This window comes from Brachyhypopomus gauderio, chromosome 7 (assembly GCF_052324685.1).
Source record: "Brachyhypopomus gauderio isolate BG-103 chromosome 7, BGAUD_0.2, whole genome shotgun sequence".
In the NCBI taxonomy this organism is placed as follows: domain Eukaryota; kingdom Metazoa; phylum Chordata; class Actinopteri; order Gymnotiformes; family Hypopomidae; genus Brachyhypopomus; species Brachyhypopomus gauderio.
The window spans coordinates 22,650,568-22,667,935 of record NC_135217.1 but is presented as its reverse complement, the minus strand read 5'-3'; the positions used below and the strand labels follow the sequence as shown (position 1 = coordinate 22,667,935).

General features: G+C 46.3%; 2 protein-coding genes across 2 annotated transcripts; one reads left to right on the top strand and one right to left on the bottom strand.

The window, feature by feature from the left end:
- Positions 1 to 11: 11 nt before the first annotated feature.
- Positions 12 to 4,226, top strand: klhl40b (kelch-like family member 40b). Its single transcript, XM_077012647.1, has 6 exons — positions 12 to 1,544; positions 1,892 to 2,052; positions 2,157 to 2,264; positions 2,354 to 2,539; positions 2,661 to 2,810; positions 2,997 to 4,226. Exons 1-6 carry the CDS (start codon positions 426 to 428, stop codon positions 3,106 to 3,108), a joined length of 1,836 nt encoding a protein of 611 aa, XP_076868762.1. The 5' UTR covers positions 12 to 425; the 3' UTR covers positions 3,109 to 4,226.
- Positions 4,227 to 9,021: 4,795 nt separating this feature from the next.
- On the bottom strand, positions 9,022 to 16,770 carry zbtb47b (zinc finger and BTB domain containing 47b). Its single transcript, XM_077012646.1, has 6 exons — positions 16,532 to 16,770; positions 13,942 to 15,321; positions 11,699 to 11,846; positions 11,038 to 11,153; positions 10,769 to 10,913; positions 9,022 to 10,421 (listed from the first exon to the last, which is right to left on the bottom strand). The coding sequence occupies exons 1-6, from the start codon at positions 16,532 to 16,534 to the stop codon at positions 10,015 to 10,017; spliced, it is 2,199 nt and encodes a 732-aa protein (XP_076868761.1). The 5' UTR covers positions 16,535 to 16,770; the 3' UTR covers positions 9,022 to 10,014.
- Between the last annotated feature and the right edge of the window lie 598 nt (positions 16,771 to 17,368).

Here is a 17,368-nt window from a genome sequence, read left to right as displayed (position 1 = left end):
AAATTTGAAATTATACGATATGTACATCTATATGTCTATATTGAAGGCATTCTGTACAATGACTCCCAGCTTGGAAGTCATGTGAGCAGTGACCTCTGACCTCACCTACAGGTGCTTGTGTTTTAGGGAGAGGAGCCGTCTGATAGGGGGCAGTGTGTCAGCTGTTGCCCAGGACCCAGGGTTGTATTTCACATGTTAGTATGAATGCCACGGCTCTGTGAGATCCGAACTATAAATAGCCTGCCAGTTGGAAGTTTGGTTGAAGTGTTCGGACAGCTGATGAAGTCTGCTAATCCGCTGAGAGAACTCAGTTGTGCTTCGTCTTTGTGGGCTGGAGACAGACCAGTGCAGAGATAGAATAAGGGCAACCATAAAGGACCAGCTGTAACCTGCATCGGGACTGTGCGAGACATCCGGGAGTGATCATGACTCTTCCGATAGACCCCACGGAAGAGCCCCGACTGTACCAGCAAACCCTGCTTCAGGACGGCCTCTGTGACCTGTGGGAGAATGACAGCATGGTGGACTGTGTGTTGAAGATTAAAGACAAGGAGTTCCCCTGCCACCGGCTGGTGCTGGCCGCCTGCAGCTCCTACTTCCGGGCGTTTTTCCAGTCGGGCGTTGAGGAGAGCAAGAAGCGCGAGATCGTTCTGGAGGACGTGGAACCTGGCGTCATGGGCATGGTCCTCAAATACCTCTACACGTCCAGCATCAACGTGACGGAGCAGAACGTGCAGGACATCTTCGCGCTCGCCAACTTGCTGCAGGTCCCGTCCATCTTCACCGTCTGCGTGTCCTTTCTGCAGAAACGTCTGAGTCTCAGCAACTGCTTGGCCATCTTCCGTCTGGGCCTCATGGTCGACTGCCCGCGCCTGGCTCTGTCGGCCCGCAACTTCGCCTGCGAGCGCTTCCCGCTCATCTCCAAGGACGAGGACTTCCGCCGGCTGAGTCCCAGCGAGCTGGCGGCCGTCGTCACGTCGGACGAGCTGAACGCGGAGACGGAGCAGCTCGTGTTCGAGGCCCTGCTGGAATGGGTGGCGTATGACCGGGACGCCCGTCTGGAGGAGCTTCCGAGCCTGCTGGACTGCGTGCGCTTCCGTCTCATGCCGCAGGACTATTTCACGGAGAAGGTGGAGCAGCACGAGTGGCTGCGCTCCAACCCAGACATCTGCAAGAAGCTGCAGCTGGTCAAAGACGCCTATGCTGGGAAGCTTCCGGAAGTCAAGAAGGAGAAGAAAGGACAAGACAAGGCCAAGAAGGAGGGAGAGGAGAAAGATGAAGAGCAGGAGGAGCTACTGCCTGGAATCCTGAACGATAATCTACGGTTTGGCATGTTCATGAGAGACTTGATATTTATGATTAGTAATGCTGGCTCTGTGGCCTATGACCCCGTAGGGAATGACTGCTATGTAGCATCACTGTCCACCCAGATTCCAAAAAATCACTGTAGCATTGTTACCAAGGAAAACCAGATATTTGTGGCTGGAGGACTTTTCTTTGATGAACACAGCAAAGAGGAACAGCTCAACTCGTACTTTTTACAGGTACACACACACACACACACACAATACCACTGACAATAATAATTTAGATGAACTGAACATATTATTAAACAAGGCCACAACTCTAACCTTAGTAGTAGATCATTTCTGAGGTAAAGCTTTTGTTGACCATTTGTTTGTCTAGGTATTCATTCATTCATTCATTCTTTATTCATTCATTCACACGTGCAGATAATAAAGCTTGCAATCATGTATAAACCGTGCTTGAGCTTTGCCTACTTGAATTCGTGATTTGTAGCATTCATGTCGTGTGAAATCTTAACTGTAACTATTCACTTAATCATCCTGGTGATAAAATAGGCTGACTTGTAACTTCTGTCCCCCAACAGTTTGACCCCATGAGTTCAGACTGGCTGGGCATGCCCCCGATGCCCTCTCCGCGGTTTCTCTTTGGCATGGGTGAAGCAGAGAATGCCATCTTTGTAATCGGTGGAAAAGAGTTGAAAGAAGGAGAGACCACTTTGGATTCTGTCCTGGTTTATGACAGGCAGTAAGGAACTCAATTTTCATTCTTAAGGAATATTCTGAAACAACAAAAAAAAATGCACCAGGAAGTAATTACTTCATGTTTTTTTTTTTCTCATTTACATTAAGATCTTTCAAATGGGAAGAATCAGTTCCACTTCCATATGCAGTATACGGCCATGGGACAGTGTCTCATAATGGACTCATCTATGTAATAGGGGGAAAAGGGGACCACAAGTAAGTTGTGTGACATTAGCTGCACCTCTCCATCTCCATCCTACACGTCTCACCCAGTTCTCAACCAAATCTCGTTGTCATGCCTACAGACAATGTCTGAAGAGAGTCTGTGCTTACGATGTAAAAGAAGGGGAAAGCCGGGACCTGGCGCCACTGAGGACTGCACGGTCTCTGTTCGGCGTCACCGTTCACAAAGACCAGATCTACGTGACTGGAGGTGTTACGGAGGCTGGCCTCACCGACAGCACAGAGGTCTATGACATTGCAACAGACAAGTGAGACATGAAAAAAATGAAAGTCATCCTGCAAATGAAATGACAGCCTGCAAATGTCCTTTGGTCTATGGGGTTGTAGTCCCAATGCATAAGGACTTCTCCATCTTTGTGTTCCTTCCAGGTGGTCAGAGTTTGTGCAGTTCCCTCAAGAGCGAAGCTCCCTTAGTCTCGTCTCCGTGGCGAATGCCATCTACGCTGTGGGCGGCTTTGCAATGATTCCTAATGAAGACGACGACGAGCTCACACCCACAGAGATGAATGATGTATGGAGGTAAGGCACCAAGTCACGGCACCAGAGTAACGTATCACCCTTGGGATGTGCTTGTAGCTCAGTCATTTTACCAATCACGGAGGTTTTTCTAAGCACATCTAATAAAAGAGATTTTTTAAATATACTAAAGACTAAAATATTACCACCAGCAAATTTGCAAAAGCACCAGCGTGTGTTCCTGCGCAGGTATGATGAAGGAGAGAGGAAATGGATCGGTGTCCTGAGAGAGATCCGCTACGCCAGCGCCGCCACAGTGCTGGCCGTACGCCTCAACACACTGAGACTCACCAAAATGTGAGCGGAGCCGAAGGAGCTCGAAGGCCACTCGTCTTCCTCTTCCACTCATCTTCCTCGTTCCGAGACGCAAGCTTACGAACTTTTCGTTTTTCTACTAAACGATGCCATTTCAAAAGCTGCTGTCATGGTGATTGAGAGAGAGAGAGAGAGTTACTTTTACACACATTTGTAAACGGACACACACAATGATTACCTGCAAAAACACGATGAAGTTTATTTATGATAATTTGTGATCTTTGTGGATTTGTGACTATTTATATGCTGAATATTCTTACCGAGCTGTCATTGTGTGGAACGGGAGGTGTGAATCACAAACCAGTTCTCACACACACACACACACACACACACACACACACACACACAACACACACATACAAGACTAAGAGTCAAATTCATAAACATCTGTGTCCATTTAAAAAGCAAGCACAGTGGGTTTTGGTATAACGTTTAATTACGTTTCCTTTTGAAATGAACAATTTATGTTACAGACAGTAAACACTAACTGATATGATAAATGACAAAATACAGTCTAATATTATTAGCACCTATAGACCCTAGTGTCTTTGTATCGGTTTAGTACTGTGTTTACAAAACAAACATGACTACTGCATACAAGTGCTCTTTGTACAGATGTGTTGAATAAGACAGTGGGTTTCCATACAGATAATGTAGAGAATAATGTTACAGTTACACTCAAGACTGGTTTAATATATATGAAGGAATAAAAGGTTATTAGCTATTTAATATTTCATTTAAAAAGTGACAGTTGATTTGGTTGTAACAAATTCCACATTAATCACTTAGTAAGTGGGATCCCTACTTGAAAGACAATTAGACCAATCAGGATCCACATATCTGAATGTGCAAATTCTTTTTATGCTTCATGTTCACTAATTTTTCCTTTAACCAATAGCTTTAATGTAAATCTTTCTCTACGGCCATAAAATTGGTTGTGTAACTGTTCATCAAAGAGATTGTAGCTTAATACAAAAGACCATATTTCTGAGACAGCCAGGACACCCAAACTTGAAGAACACCAGCAGCAATTGGAACTGCTGCCTATTCATTGTCATCACAATCCCACAGGGAACGCCCTCACTTATGAAAGCACACGCCAAACAGTGCAAAACCCAATCATTTATCATCATCATGCCATCCAAGGAAAAGTCCTTTAAGATAAAAAGTAAATCAATGTCTGACTGACTTGCCAACTTGATTCATGGAAATTAAAATAAAAAAATTAAAGTGAGAACAAATCATAGAAAATATATATAAAGTGATTGGTCTTTATTTCTCTTGCTTTCTTCTTAATAAGCTATACCTTATTTCAAAATCATGAGTGACAATGTAAAATAAAGTGCTTACAAAAATTTAAATAAAAGTCACCTCCTCAATGAGCTGACAGTGCTAGGTGCATCTTTATAAAGATTCCCTTTTAGGCATGTGCAATTGTAAAACACCTACCAAAGCCCCCAGCATGCACTGGAACACTTTAGCGTTGTTAAACCGGTACTGACCCAGCACTCTAGCATTTTTCTGGAAAGAAATGTAGTGACTCCATTCTTAAAGCACACCCCTCGTTTCCCCACCCAGCCCACACCTACACCACCACAGACACCCCCACCCATGCCAAGGAAGCAAAGTCATTAGCAATAATCCGCTCACATTCTGATTCACATGGGCATTCTGCTGATGAATGAGAATAGGAGAAAACACAAAACAGGAGATACAGGTCACAATGGAAAACTTACAGAAACACAGGACAATACAATGGAGAAGTTGTAGAGCTCCTGTCCAGGGCTGAAAATATATCTGGCACAATGCATTATTGGAAGAGATCTTCTCCCTAATGCTGCATTAAGGGTTTTTAATCATCTGCACAGCTCTTCTCCTAGTGCTCGGAGCCACGGCGTACCTCCCAGCCATCTGTTACGATGTTCATGAACACGTTCACGCAGGAGCATTGCAGGGCCCCTCCCCTCAGAACTACAGGCGTGATCGGTACAGTGCTGCCTCTGCTTACAAATCAGAACTCACTTGACCCTCTGCTGAACGCAAGGTTTGCAGAGGACAGAGACACAGCCAAACAGACGTGCAAGACTAGAGCGTGGTTTGTCGTCTTTGTTGCACGGTAACAGTGATGGGAGACTGCTTCAATCACTGATGGAAAATCTCCAGCCACTAGTGTATGTGTAGTGTAGTCATCTGAAAAGGGAATTTGAGGAATCCGAACGTCTCACCGATGGCAGGAATCATCAGTGCTCGGTGCTTTCAGCACTGTTACTACAATCTATGGCCAACACGTACTTGAGCTAGTTAAAATCGTGGCTGCGGAGTTAGAATTCAGCTAATTATAATATTGGCTACAATGATCGAGCCACCGAAAAACCTAGACTCCAAATGTCCTTTTACATATCAATTTGTGGAATCACTTCTGTTTGCAGTACGTACACACACACATTACAGTTCAAATACATATCATCATTCGTGGCACGATTGAGGAAAGCATCAGAACCCAGTGTCTGAGGTGCTGTACTCTCGTCAGAACCCAGTGTCTGAGGTGCTGTACTCTCGTCAGAACCCAGTGTCTGAGGTGCTGTACTCCCGTCAGAACCCAGTGTCTGAGGTGCTGTACTCTCGTCAGAACCCAGTGTCTGAGGTGCTGTACTCTCGTCAGAACCCAGTGTCTGAGGTGCTGTACTCTCGTCAGAACCCAGTGTCTGAGGTGCTGTACTCTCGTCAGAACCCAGTGTCTGAGGTGCTGTACTCTCGTCAGAACCCAGTGTCTGAGGTGCTGTACTCTCGTCAGAACCCAGTGTCTGAGGTGCTGTACTCTCGTCAGTCCTCTGTGCGCAACTTCCATCAACCCGAGATTCTGCTCCCTTTGATTTTCAAAGAAATCATACCGGACTTCATTTTCAATCTTAGTTCATGTCACCTCTTCATTCCATCTTTGTGGTTTTCACCAAACAAACAAAAAGTAACACTGTCTAAATTTACTGCCAACCAATAATTCATCTCTCACTGATGCTACAATTTGCATGTTAGTGAGCAACAGCAGTGACAATAAAATATAAGGTGCTTAAAAGTCAGTTATTTTAAGAAATTAAACATTTTAGAGCCCATCACATACACAAAGGCTTATCTACAACATCCTGTCTGTGTAGTACTCCTTTACTTCACATTCATCTGACTCTCAGTACAATGTAAACAAGTCAAACAGCCTATACAGTAAATAATATGGAGTAAAGAATGTATTTACAGCTTCTAGATTGGGGCGTGTCTAGACTGCACTGAGTGTCTAGCCTGCACAGAGACCTGGGGCTCAGCCCGAGACCAGATGTTTACCAAATGCTGGGGAATCTGATTTTTTATTCTGTTAGTGGTTTGGCTCTATTGGTACAATTCTACTTAAATCTATATAAATTACTTCTATGTTACACAAGTACATTTCATATGGGATTACTTTAATACGAGGACTTAGCTAAAATCCATGATATCGATGGAATAATACAAGCGCTGATCTATACTAACGTGATAAGTCATTTTTGCAGTATTAAGAATGTATATTCTTATTATAACTATTCTTATTAATGCACTTTCTTTTCAGTGTTGGTGTATATTTGTTTCTGATCTGTTCACTACTACTACATCCACTGGTGAACACTCAATTTTCCATGATAGAGGCCCTTTAACACTAAATGGAATATACTCTTCATTCCCAACTGTTGAACCTCACTGCAGTCTAACCTTAGCAAGAGAACAAATACAACTGTAACCAACTGTATTCGTGTCCTATAACGGCAGAGGTGTTATACAGGTGTTTCTTCCAGACATACTAAGAAGACATGTTAGTGCCCACATACTGTATATACGCTGGGTTTGCCATCCCACTATGTCTCACATTGCAGTGTCACCCTTTTCTCTGTTTTTAATATTGCATGCAAATTCAGTCTCAAAGAGAAAGATAAATATGGTGCTGTGTGGATTGGACAGTAATCAGGTTTGGCCAAAGCACCATTTTGTAGTGTAGTTCTAGTGAGTGAAATCATAGTTATATATTCTTTATGGTTTTGCCCCAAGTTTTCCTAATATCGTGAATTGTGTTAAAAGCCTCAGAACTACAGCCCCATTGTCTGGGCCTAGACACGCCACAACTACAGATCCTATACCATATATGTTAATGTGGGCTAAATAGTTTTTAATACCAGTTACTGAATCTATAATACACAATGTTAGATTTTATATTCTTATCTTTATATGTTTAAATTATCTATATTCTGTAAGGAAATTTATATATATATACTCAATATAAACTTTAAGAAATCTCCTTACATGGCTTCTCCACAGAGGTTCTTGAAAGGTTGAGTACATCCCTAACCAAGGTCTTCTTGACTACCCCCCTACCCCCACTCACACACACACACACACACCTGCCTCCTTGGTTTAACTGACTCTATCCATGAAGAGGTAGATGTAGGCAGGTTCTGTGGCTACCAAATGGATACCCTCTCTGTGATTTTATGTGATGGAGCACTGTTCATGGAGACTAATGTTTCAATGCAAACAACTCAACTTTGTTGTTCCTTAAAGATCACATCGAGCAGAGGTAGAAGGACTTCTTAGTATGTAGCTCTCCAATGCTACTTGTTAGCTACCAAAGAAAACGATCACTCACATGATCAAGTTACCATGGTGACAAAAAATGATTTGCCATTAAAGAAACCCTTCAAATTTCCACAAAAGTGTGAGCTAGTGTTGTACAATTGCAATAGCAATAGATTCTGTGAAACAATCTTCATTGAAAGCTCAACTCTCTTGTTGAAATCACTAGTCCATACATTGTCTTAGGACAACATAGCTTTGAAGGCTGATCCATCAAACCACTTAAAAAGGTTTTTAGGAAAGTTTCTGACAGAAATATTTATACAGTTATTTGTTTTCATATATTATTTTTTTATATATTTGCAATTTGTTATTGCAATTAAAGATTTGGGAAAATAATTTTTTTAGAAGTTAGACAAGGGGTAAAAACAAATTGTGTTTTGGTGTTTGGCTGCTGTCCTGGAGAACACTTCATTCACACACCCACTGCAGACAGGGTTCATGATGTCAAAAGGTCAAGCTCGCTTTTCAGCAAAGAAAAACTAGAGGAAAATCTGCTGCAGGTGTTACAGATGTTGCAGGTTACACTGCCACCTACAGACTGTCACGTGTAGTACCACACACCTTTAAGAATTAGCAAGAAAAGTAAGATGTTATTTCAGCTGCTGAACAGCTATGAATGTCCACTTCTGAATGACATGTTCTGGTCTGTATTTACCAAAGATATGAATTTTAACATGGATGGCAGTTCAGCCCAGTGAATCCTCTAAGCAAAGATAAATCTGAGTCAAAAGTGCACTGCAGGCCAAAACCCATGAGTGCTGAACGGCAGGTCCAACCATATTTTAGATGCAACATACGAAATACATCTTGTAGATGCAATGTGAAATACATGAAATACATTTCCAATAATCAATGGTTAGTCTATATATTATGTTTTAAAGTAGTCAACGACTTAATTCAGGGTCAAATCAATAATATCAAATAAATAATTTTGAACAGTGACAAAATTGGGAGAAATGACTGAATACAGAAATACCTACATTAAACAATTTCAAAATGTGATATACCATAAATTATTAAAGATATAAAACCTTCAGGTACAAATTGAAAAATGCCATTTGTGGAATATATTGGTCTATTGCTACACTTTTCCATAAGCCAAAAAGAAAAGAAAAGAAAAAAAAACCAAAAAACAAGCGAACAAATGAAGAAATCAAGTCCAAGGTTGTGATGTCATTCGCATCACTGGCCAATACGAAGGGCCATGTTTATAAAGTGCTCTTCTAGTTGTAAAAATAATTCAAAGAAAGAAATTTTTTGCAAATATTTTACCTCTGGAAGCTTTTTTTTTTTTTTTTTAGCATATCACACACAACCATCATAAGTGCTTTACCTGCTGCTAAGCTGCTCCCCAAACACAACACAAACCACATCTGTCTCACACACAACCCTTCACACGTCAGCCAGAGCACCTAGCCGAGCCTCACACCAACCAGCATACCAAACTCCACTAAAAAGAGGTCCTTAGAGAATATAACAGAAATATTTCTAAGGTTAAAAATAAGGTGCATGAGTGATTATTAATGCATCATATCTAATTAGTGTATGAGCACACAGGATTTGGTTACAGTCCAGGGACACAGGGATTTGGTTATCACTAGCACAAAGAAATGCAGCGGCTGTAACTCACTGAAGAAGTCAAGTCATTCCACTTCATTGCTTTTCTGTCCCACGGCGCCCTCTGGTGGTTGGAGTACAGATCGTGTTTGTGGTTCTTTGCCATCACAGATGGATGTAGTGAACTGAGTCCACGAGCTAGGCCCCAGTGCAGACGTGCGCTCCTGTGGGCCTTCTGCATCTGCCCACTCACAGGCAGAAATGACCGGAAGCTCCATCTATGAAGACGTTCAGTTCACATGCATTACTGATACAGTCAAAGTAAACAAACTATCTCACCACAGTCCATACCCTTAGACCTCCGTTGGCCTATCTGTAACAGCTGAGAACCTAATCAGGAAGATGCGCTGATTTAAGCCAGTCCTGTAGCTCAAAAATCAAGCATTATACGACAATAATGAGAACATATTTCTTTGAGTAGAACAACGACCTACTCTGGACAATATATAAAATATCTCTAAGAGAAGCTTAGCCGTCATTTGCACTGCATCAAAGTGTCACGCGCTTTAATTCTCTCGTCTCTTTCTCTTCTCTGGATCGTAGAGCTGGAACGCCCTGCTCTCGAGGTTCTAAACACTGGGAGAGGAACTACAGTAGCCTCCACTCTCCTGCTCCCGAATAGCTAGTGGTTGCTTGAATTAACCCTCCCGGTGGAGAAGAGAGAAGGCAGAGGAGGGCGAAGACCCCCCATGTGATGGAGCAGAGGCGCAGGTGGAGAACTGCTGTGGTGCGGCTCGGACTCCTCGCCGGGCGGAGTAACGGAACGGCCTGCCGGTGAGCCCAGCAAGGGGTCTTCAACAGCGGGCGATGCTGCACCAAGCCCCCGGGGGGCGCTCTCGCCGCCCGCAGGGTGGCTGACCCGAAAGCACTTCTCCTTGTGTGCCTTGAGCATGTTGGAGAATCGGAAGCGCTGGCCGCACACGTCGCAGGGGTACGGCTTCTCGCCCGTGTGCGTCCGCCGGTGACGCTTCATGTTGGGTCTGCTAGTGAAGCTCTTCCCACAGATCTCGCAGATGTACGGCTTCTCCCCTGCAGCAGCCGAGAGGCGGAGAGAAGGAAGACACGCATTCAGACACAGCTGCGTTTCCACACATCTGGCTCCCCATCATCTTGATTTGTTTGTGAATGTAACAGGAAGTGCCTCCTTCATACACTAGTGAGAAACATGCAAGGAAAAGATGAACTGGTCTTAAAACCGGAACGTTTGGGAGTTTTATGTTGGGATAGTGCTCTGGTTCTAATCCCCCCCTCTTCCCACCATTGTCCTTGCAGATATAAGGAAGGGCACAGCTGTACTTAATGCGCCATCTGTCAGGCTGGACACACGTGCGACCTGGGGCAGCTTGGTGGTGGTGCGGTTGGGGGTCGTGACCCACCCGTGTGCGTCTTCATGTGCTCGTCGAAGTACTGCTTCATGTTGAAGTCCTTGCCGCACCACTGACACATGAACTGCTTGTGGCCGATGTGGATACTCATGTGGGAGCGTAGCTGGTACTTGTACTGGAAACGCTCGCTGCAGTTCTGCGCCCAGAAAAACAAAAAACACAAATCGTCAGCTGTGGTACGGCTCTCCAGACACAGAAGCTCAGACGCTCAACCTACGACGCCAGTCGTACCGATCGTGGCGGTGTGCTTCGGCACTCACCTCGCACCTGAAGGGCTTCTCCCCGGAGTGCTGCAGGGAGTGCACCTTCAGAGACATGCTGCGCTTGAAGGACTTGCCGCAGGTCTCGCAGGTGAACGGCATGTCCTTGGTGTGCGCTGCACACACAGAAGGGCACGCAGAAAATTCGGCACTGATCCAATGTTCGCTAAATGTTTTATTCTCAACAAATGCATTTATTTATGTGCCTCATTATCGACAAATTAATATACAAGCGTGATTACATTGCTGACTTAGTGTCCATCGCTGGACACCAAATGACCCCTAGGAAGGAAGTGTTTCCAGATAATAGATTATTTCCCGTCTGTCATGGGCGATTAGACAAGACGGCTTCTGTTTTCCATTGTGTCTGCTGCACCCTGCTGGTGAGACAAGGTCACTGCAGCACTCTGCCCTCAGCTGAACCCCCTGTGCTTGCACAGGACTCATGGAAGTTCAGCCACGTCTACTTCAAAAGGCCCAGTCTGGGATGCAGAGGATTACACTGGACTAGACAGGATTTGGTTGCTCTAAACTGTGTTATTTTGTGTGAGAATACTGCTGAGCTAATTGGCCATTGTTGCCCCCTAGTGGCCACTGGTGTTCATAATTCCGAGGGTGGTTTCTTTAATTCATTGTAGGTTCCCTGGTGCAGAGTACTCACCGACCATGTGCTTTCGCACATGAGCCATAGTGTAAAACTTCTTCTCGCAGATCTCACAGGAGAACTTCTTCTCTGCGTAGCCGTGGACGATCTTGTTGTGTTCATGTAAAGACCACAGCTTCTTAAAGACCTTTCCACACATCACGCACTGTGAACCACATTGACCGGTTAATGAATCATTTACGTGGAGTGTAAAGGCGTCTCACTCCGTCAGAGGGAGACCAGGCGCCAACATTAACGCTGACCATTCATTTTCTGGTTTGACTTCAAAGACGGGACTGACCAGCATGACAATGAGATGAACATAAAGGAAAACAAACACGCCACGTCACCACAGAACGAAGAATTAAAACGATCAGTCCAAAATGACACACTGTCTAACAGTGAAAAACCCCAAAATCTACTCAGCGTTCTTCTCTTCCCCACACTCACTAGTCTTGCCCTCTGGGAGGCCTTGGCCCAACTGTCTGGAAACATTACTTCCTCTGTGGCCTCACCCAGTTCAAGTCCTCATCGACTCAGGGTGACCTGTCTTAGACCCTGTGAATCACACACCATCCCCTGTGGAGCCAATCATAACGTGCCCCGGGGCGGGGTGGAGCCAATCATAACGTGCCCTGGGGCGGGGTGGGGCCAATCGCATCCTTCCGACTGCAAACACACATGCCTTGTTTCCTCATCTCGTTGCTGACGCAGCTCGACCTGGCCGACTACTGGCCAGGTGACATTAAGATGCCATGTCTGCCTTCCAGTGAGATTTACCCCACACTTATGGCCTACGGCATTCCTACCTTTAAGCCTTTTGAGGGAGAACAGTAGAACCTCTGGCTACATATTTTCACATATTTACACAGTTAACTATAATAAACGTGCCATTTTAAACCACATCAGTACCCAGTACAGGAAGATAATAAATGTCAGGAAATGACCCTGTTCTAACCACAGAACAAAAGAGCAATCTCACTAAAAGAATCAACTGTTACCAAGCAACCAATAATGCAGACCCTGTACATCACAGAAATGTACAGTAAGGGGAGGGTGTGAGGGTGTGTGAGTGTGTGGGTATAGGGGTGTGTGAGTGTGTGCGTATAGTAGGGGTGTGCGAGTGTGTTGGTATAGGGGTGTGTGAGTGTGTGGGTATAGGGGTGTGGGGGTGTATGAGTGTGTGGGTATAGGGTTGTGGGGGTGTATGAGTGTGTTGGTATAGGGGTGTGTGAGTGTGTGGGTATAGGGGTGTGGGGGTGTATGAGTATGGGTATAGGGGTGTGGGGGTGTATGAGTGTGTACGTATAGTAGGGGTGTGGGGGTGTGCGAGTGTGTTGGTATGGGGTGTGTGGGTATAGGGTTGTGGGTGTGTGTGTATGTGTGTGTGTGTGTGTGTGTGTGTGACAGATGAGGCTGCTCTGTATGCGAGTGCTCTCATTAGCTGCAAGAGAACAGCTGGGCTTCACCATTAGTGCAGGACATGGGGAGGCATCTCCGCACTGTAGTGCCACACCCCACACACACACACACACACACACACACACACACACACACACACACACACACAGACTGCAGTGTGTGTGCAGTGTGTGTGTGAAGGTGTGGGGAGAGCAGAACACTCAGCAGCACTTTGTCAGAAGTGTGAAGCAACGTGTTTGGTGTTTTACTGGTCAAAATTTGATATTGTTAACCAAGCGCTTTTCATCAACCTATTCACACACAAGGTGAAACTATTGTATTCTATGTTTATTAGTGGACATATTATAAATTAGTTGTGTTATATGTACTAATATACAAGTCCTAATATGTACTAATTTATATGTGAACAAAGTTTTTTGTGATTCAGATAAACACTGACAATTGTATTAAATAATTTAAAATGAAATCATTCAAAAATAATGAGTATTAAATCCAAAGGACATTAGACTGATAGTGAACCTGATACTGTATGTCAGTGTGTGTGTGTGTGTATATATACACACCTATGCTCTGTATAACTGTGTACTTGTATATATGTGTATGTGTGTGTATACACACCTGTGCTCTGTATTTATAAATGTGTACTTGTATATGTGTGTATACACAACTGTGTTTACCTGTATTTATAAATGTGTACTTGTATGTGTATGTGTATGTGTGTGTGTGTACGTGTGTGTGTGTGTGTGTGTGTGTGTGCGTGTGTACATGTTTGAGTGTGTGTGTGTGTGTGCGTGTGTACATGTTTGTGTGTGTGTATATGTGTGTGTGTATGTGTGTACCTGTATGTTCTTCTCACAGTTGGTCTGGTGGTGCAGGAGCAGTTCACTCTCCAGCAGGAAGCGCTTGCCACACTTATTACAGATCTGCATGCGGTTGTGCGTGACGTTGGCATGCTTCTCCAGGTACCAGCGGTTGTTGAAGACACGTGGGCACTTCTTGCAGGGATAGTGCTGCTTCTCCTCCAGCTTCACCTTCTGGCCCAGGCCTTCATGCTCGGCTTTGCCCCGCCCCCTCTCTGGTCCCGGGGTCGCCGCGGCGACGGCCGCCCCCCGCCGGAGCGACGGGGAGGCCTGGGTGAGCGCGCTCGCTCTCGTGCCACGCCGAGGTCTCTCCGCGACGGCCCGGCCCACCTCCGCAGTGCTGAAGTCACTCTCCTCCTCCTCATCCTCCTCTTCTTCCTCATCCCGCTCATCTTCGCTACTGTTTTCCATCTGTTTCTCCCTGTGCTCGTAGTTTTTCTCCGCCTGACCCGCACCGTCGTCGTAATCGTTGTTGTTTTCTTCCACGTCAGGCTGTTCGCCATGGCAACGGGCAAGCAAAGGGGAAATCTCTGGTGCGGCCTTGCCCTCTGACCCCTTGGAGACGTTCAAGGTTTGGTTGTTAAGGTTGACCTCCACGATGATTTGTTCCCTGTTAAAGGAGGTGGAATTCTCTTGAGTCCCCGCCTCCTCAGAGCTGATCCCACCCTCCGCTTTGCATAAACCCCGCCCTCCTCCACTCTCAACTTTCTTGTAGAAAAGTTTGGCCTGCATGTTGGGGTGGTGCGTCAGGGCACCAGAGAAAGGGCTCCCGGCCTCTCCGCCATCTACCACGCGCACCGAGAAGGGTGCCCCGCCCTCCCGCGCAAACATCTGCGCCCGCGCCAGCTCCTCCTCTTCCTCCTCCTCCTCCTCCTCCTCCTCCTCCAGGTCGCAGTACTGCGGGCCGCGTCGCTCCCCGTGGTCGCCGCCCTCGCCCAGCGATTGGCTGCCTATGAGCTCACGGCAGGACGCCGCCAGCTCGCTCATCTGGAGCACGGAGGCGGCTCGGAGGACGTCGCGCGCCGTACGGCCCGTCACCAGCAGCCTGGACGTGTAGATGAAGTCGAGGATCTGCTGCAGGCCCTGGCTGGTGAGAGCCTCCAGCGCCAGGTCCACGCGGCGAAGGTCTCGGCCCCGGGCGAACAGCGCCTGGAAGAAGGGGCTGTGGGCGGCCAGCACGCCCTTGTGGGCCCGGAAGGTGCTCCGCTGACGCACCAGCACGAGGTCCACGTCGCACAGGTCGGGCTGAGAGAGGCGCTGCTCGTTCAGCCGGTCCATCAAACGCGAGAAGTGCAGAGACACGTCCTCCGCCAGGGAGAACTCGGCCAGTGGCGACGCAGAGGTCTTCTCCACTATCAGCTGCGTGCGAGAGGGACAGAAGACACAGGGCAGAGAAGACAGCAGTTAGAACATGATGGAGACACAAATAAGGAGTACAAATAAAAGCAACGTATTAAGATTATTCCATTTTGTTTGACAGCATTAGTGTACATTCACAGTACAGTCGCCATGCTGCAGTGAATCAGAGATGAACCCTGCACACACACACACACACGATGAGGAAAATTAATTCGATGTCAGCACCAAAAGTATTTTCATTATCTACTCCTGGTCCTATGAATCTGACCATGTTAGTGTGACAGTACATGTCAAAAGGTCAACAGCCAGAGAACCAGCTGAGAGGCACTCGGACCATGTGCTGCCTTAGCGGAGGTCGTCCTACCACAGGAAGGTCAAAGCTCTGACTGGATGGAGTCTCTTTCAGAACTTCAGAGGGAGGAAGGAGGTGGCTGAGCAAGAGAGGGATGGAGGAATAAGAGGCAGAGAGAGAGAGAGAGAGAGAGAGAGAGAGAGGGTAGAAGAGGATGAGAGGGAGGGAGAGTGAGAGGAAGACGGAGGGAGAGAGCGAGAGAGTGGGAGGGAGAGAGGGAAGAAGGGTATCTGAGAGCAGGGTGTTTGAGATGTGCATTGATATTCACAGCCACATACAAGCCATTAACTTTTGCCTCAACCTCCCTGTCCTGTCTCTGAGGAGTCGTCACTATGCAGAAGGAACGGAACAGACCAATAAACAATTAGGAAGAGCTGCATGAGTAAATAGGAGACTCTCCTAACCATTATACACGTTAATGAAACAGACTTTGACTGGAGTAATTGGAGTGAAGGAGCAGACCCCCGTTTGCTTTGGAAGTTGTTCAGTTGTCCGTCACTAAGACACTTGCATGTTCTGTGATGTTTTGTGACAAACACATCTAGCCTTTTAATGTTTACTCATTTTCATTTATGTAATATATTACAATATTAGAAGCATGTGCTCATTGTACTAATCTGGATTGGAATGTTTTACACCCTAAAGTAGGAATTTTGTGAATTTTTTAATCATGCAATCAGCTATTTTGACAGGATTTTTTCGCAAGGTCATATGTAAAGTCAGAAAGAAGGTTTTCAAGACACCCTGCAAATCCCACCCCAAACCACCACCCCCCCGCCCAACTCACCCCACCCGCATTCTGTACTCCGCCCTGCGACGCCACCACCCCCTCCCACCCCACCTCCGTTCAACACTCACCATCCCAACTACAGCTCTCAGAATGACTTCGTGCTCAGAGACGTCAATAAAACTTCACCTCCACGCACAGGCCCACTGGAAGTGCTCGTCCTGCGGGATTTACGACAGTGAGGTTGTAAACAGCAGCGGTGCGAGTCGTGCCTGGTGTGAGTCGTGCCTGGCTGCGGTTGGGACTAGCAGCAAGCTCCACCCAGAACTGCCTACCTCCACCACTCCAACAAGGCAGACGGCTACAAAGGCTAACAACGACACACTTACAAACACCTGCAAGGTTAAAACCGTCCTCAGCATTTTATCTTCATTTAAAATCACAGCAACTTGGATCCATGATCAGGCATCACATCGAAACAACACAACTCCCCCCCCCCCCCCCCCCCCCCCCCCCCCCCCGGCTGTATGGAGGTCACAGGAGAGATTCCTCTGCAGCAGGTTCCTGAGGAGGTGCTACACTCCTATTTGGCTGGTCCGCCTTTGGCCCGAGCAGTGAAGCTCTACAAGGGCCAGAGTGCAGGCCAGCTCCAGGAGGAGAGATCCAGATCTCCTCTCATTGGACGACTCTGCCTTGGGTGAAAGTGTCTGCTCTCATAGCCTCTGTGTTAACCCACCCAAAATACACGTGCACTCACGGCAGTGTAGAGGACACGTTTCCACGGCTGAAAGTGCCGTTGATATGGATGTGTCGTGATAAGAGTCCCTCCACATGTCTGCTCAGACTGGGCTGCAGGTGTGGGACCAAGTAACAGAGTCTCCCTGAACAGAGACTCACAGAGTCTCCCTGAACAGAGACTCACAGAGTCTCCCTGAACAGAGACTCACAGAGTCTCCCTGAACAGAGAC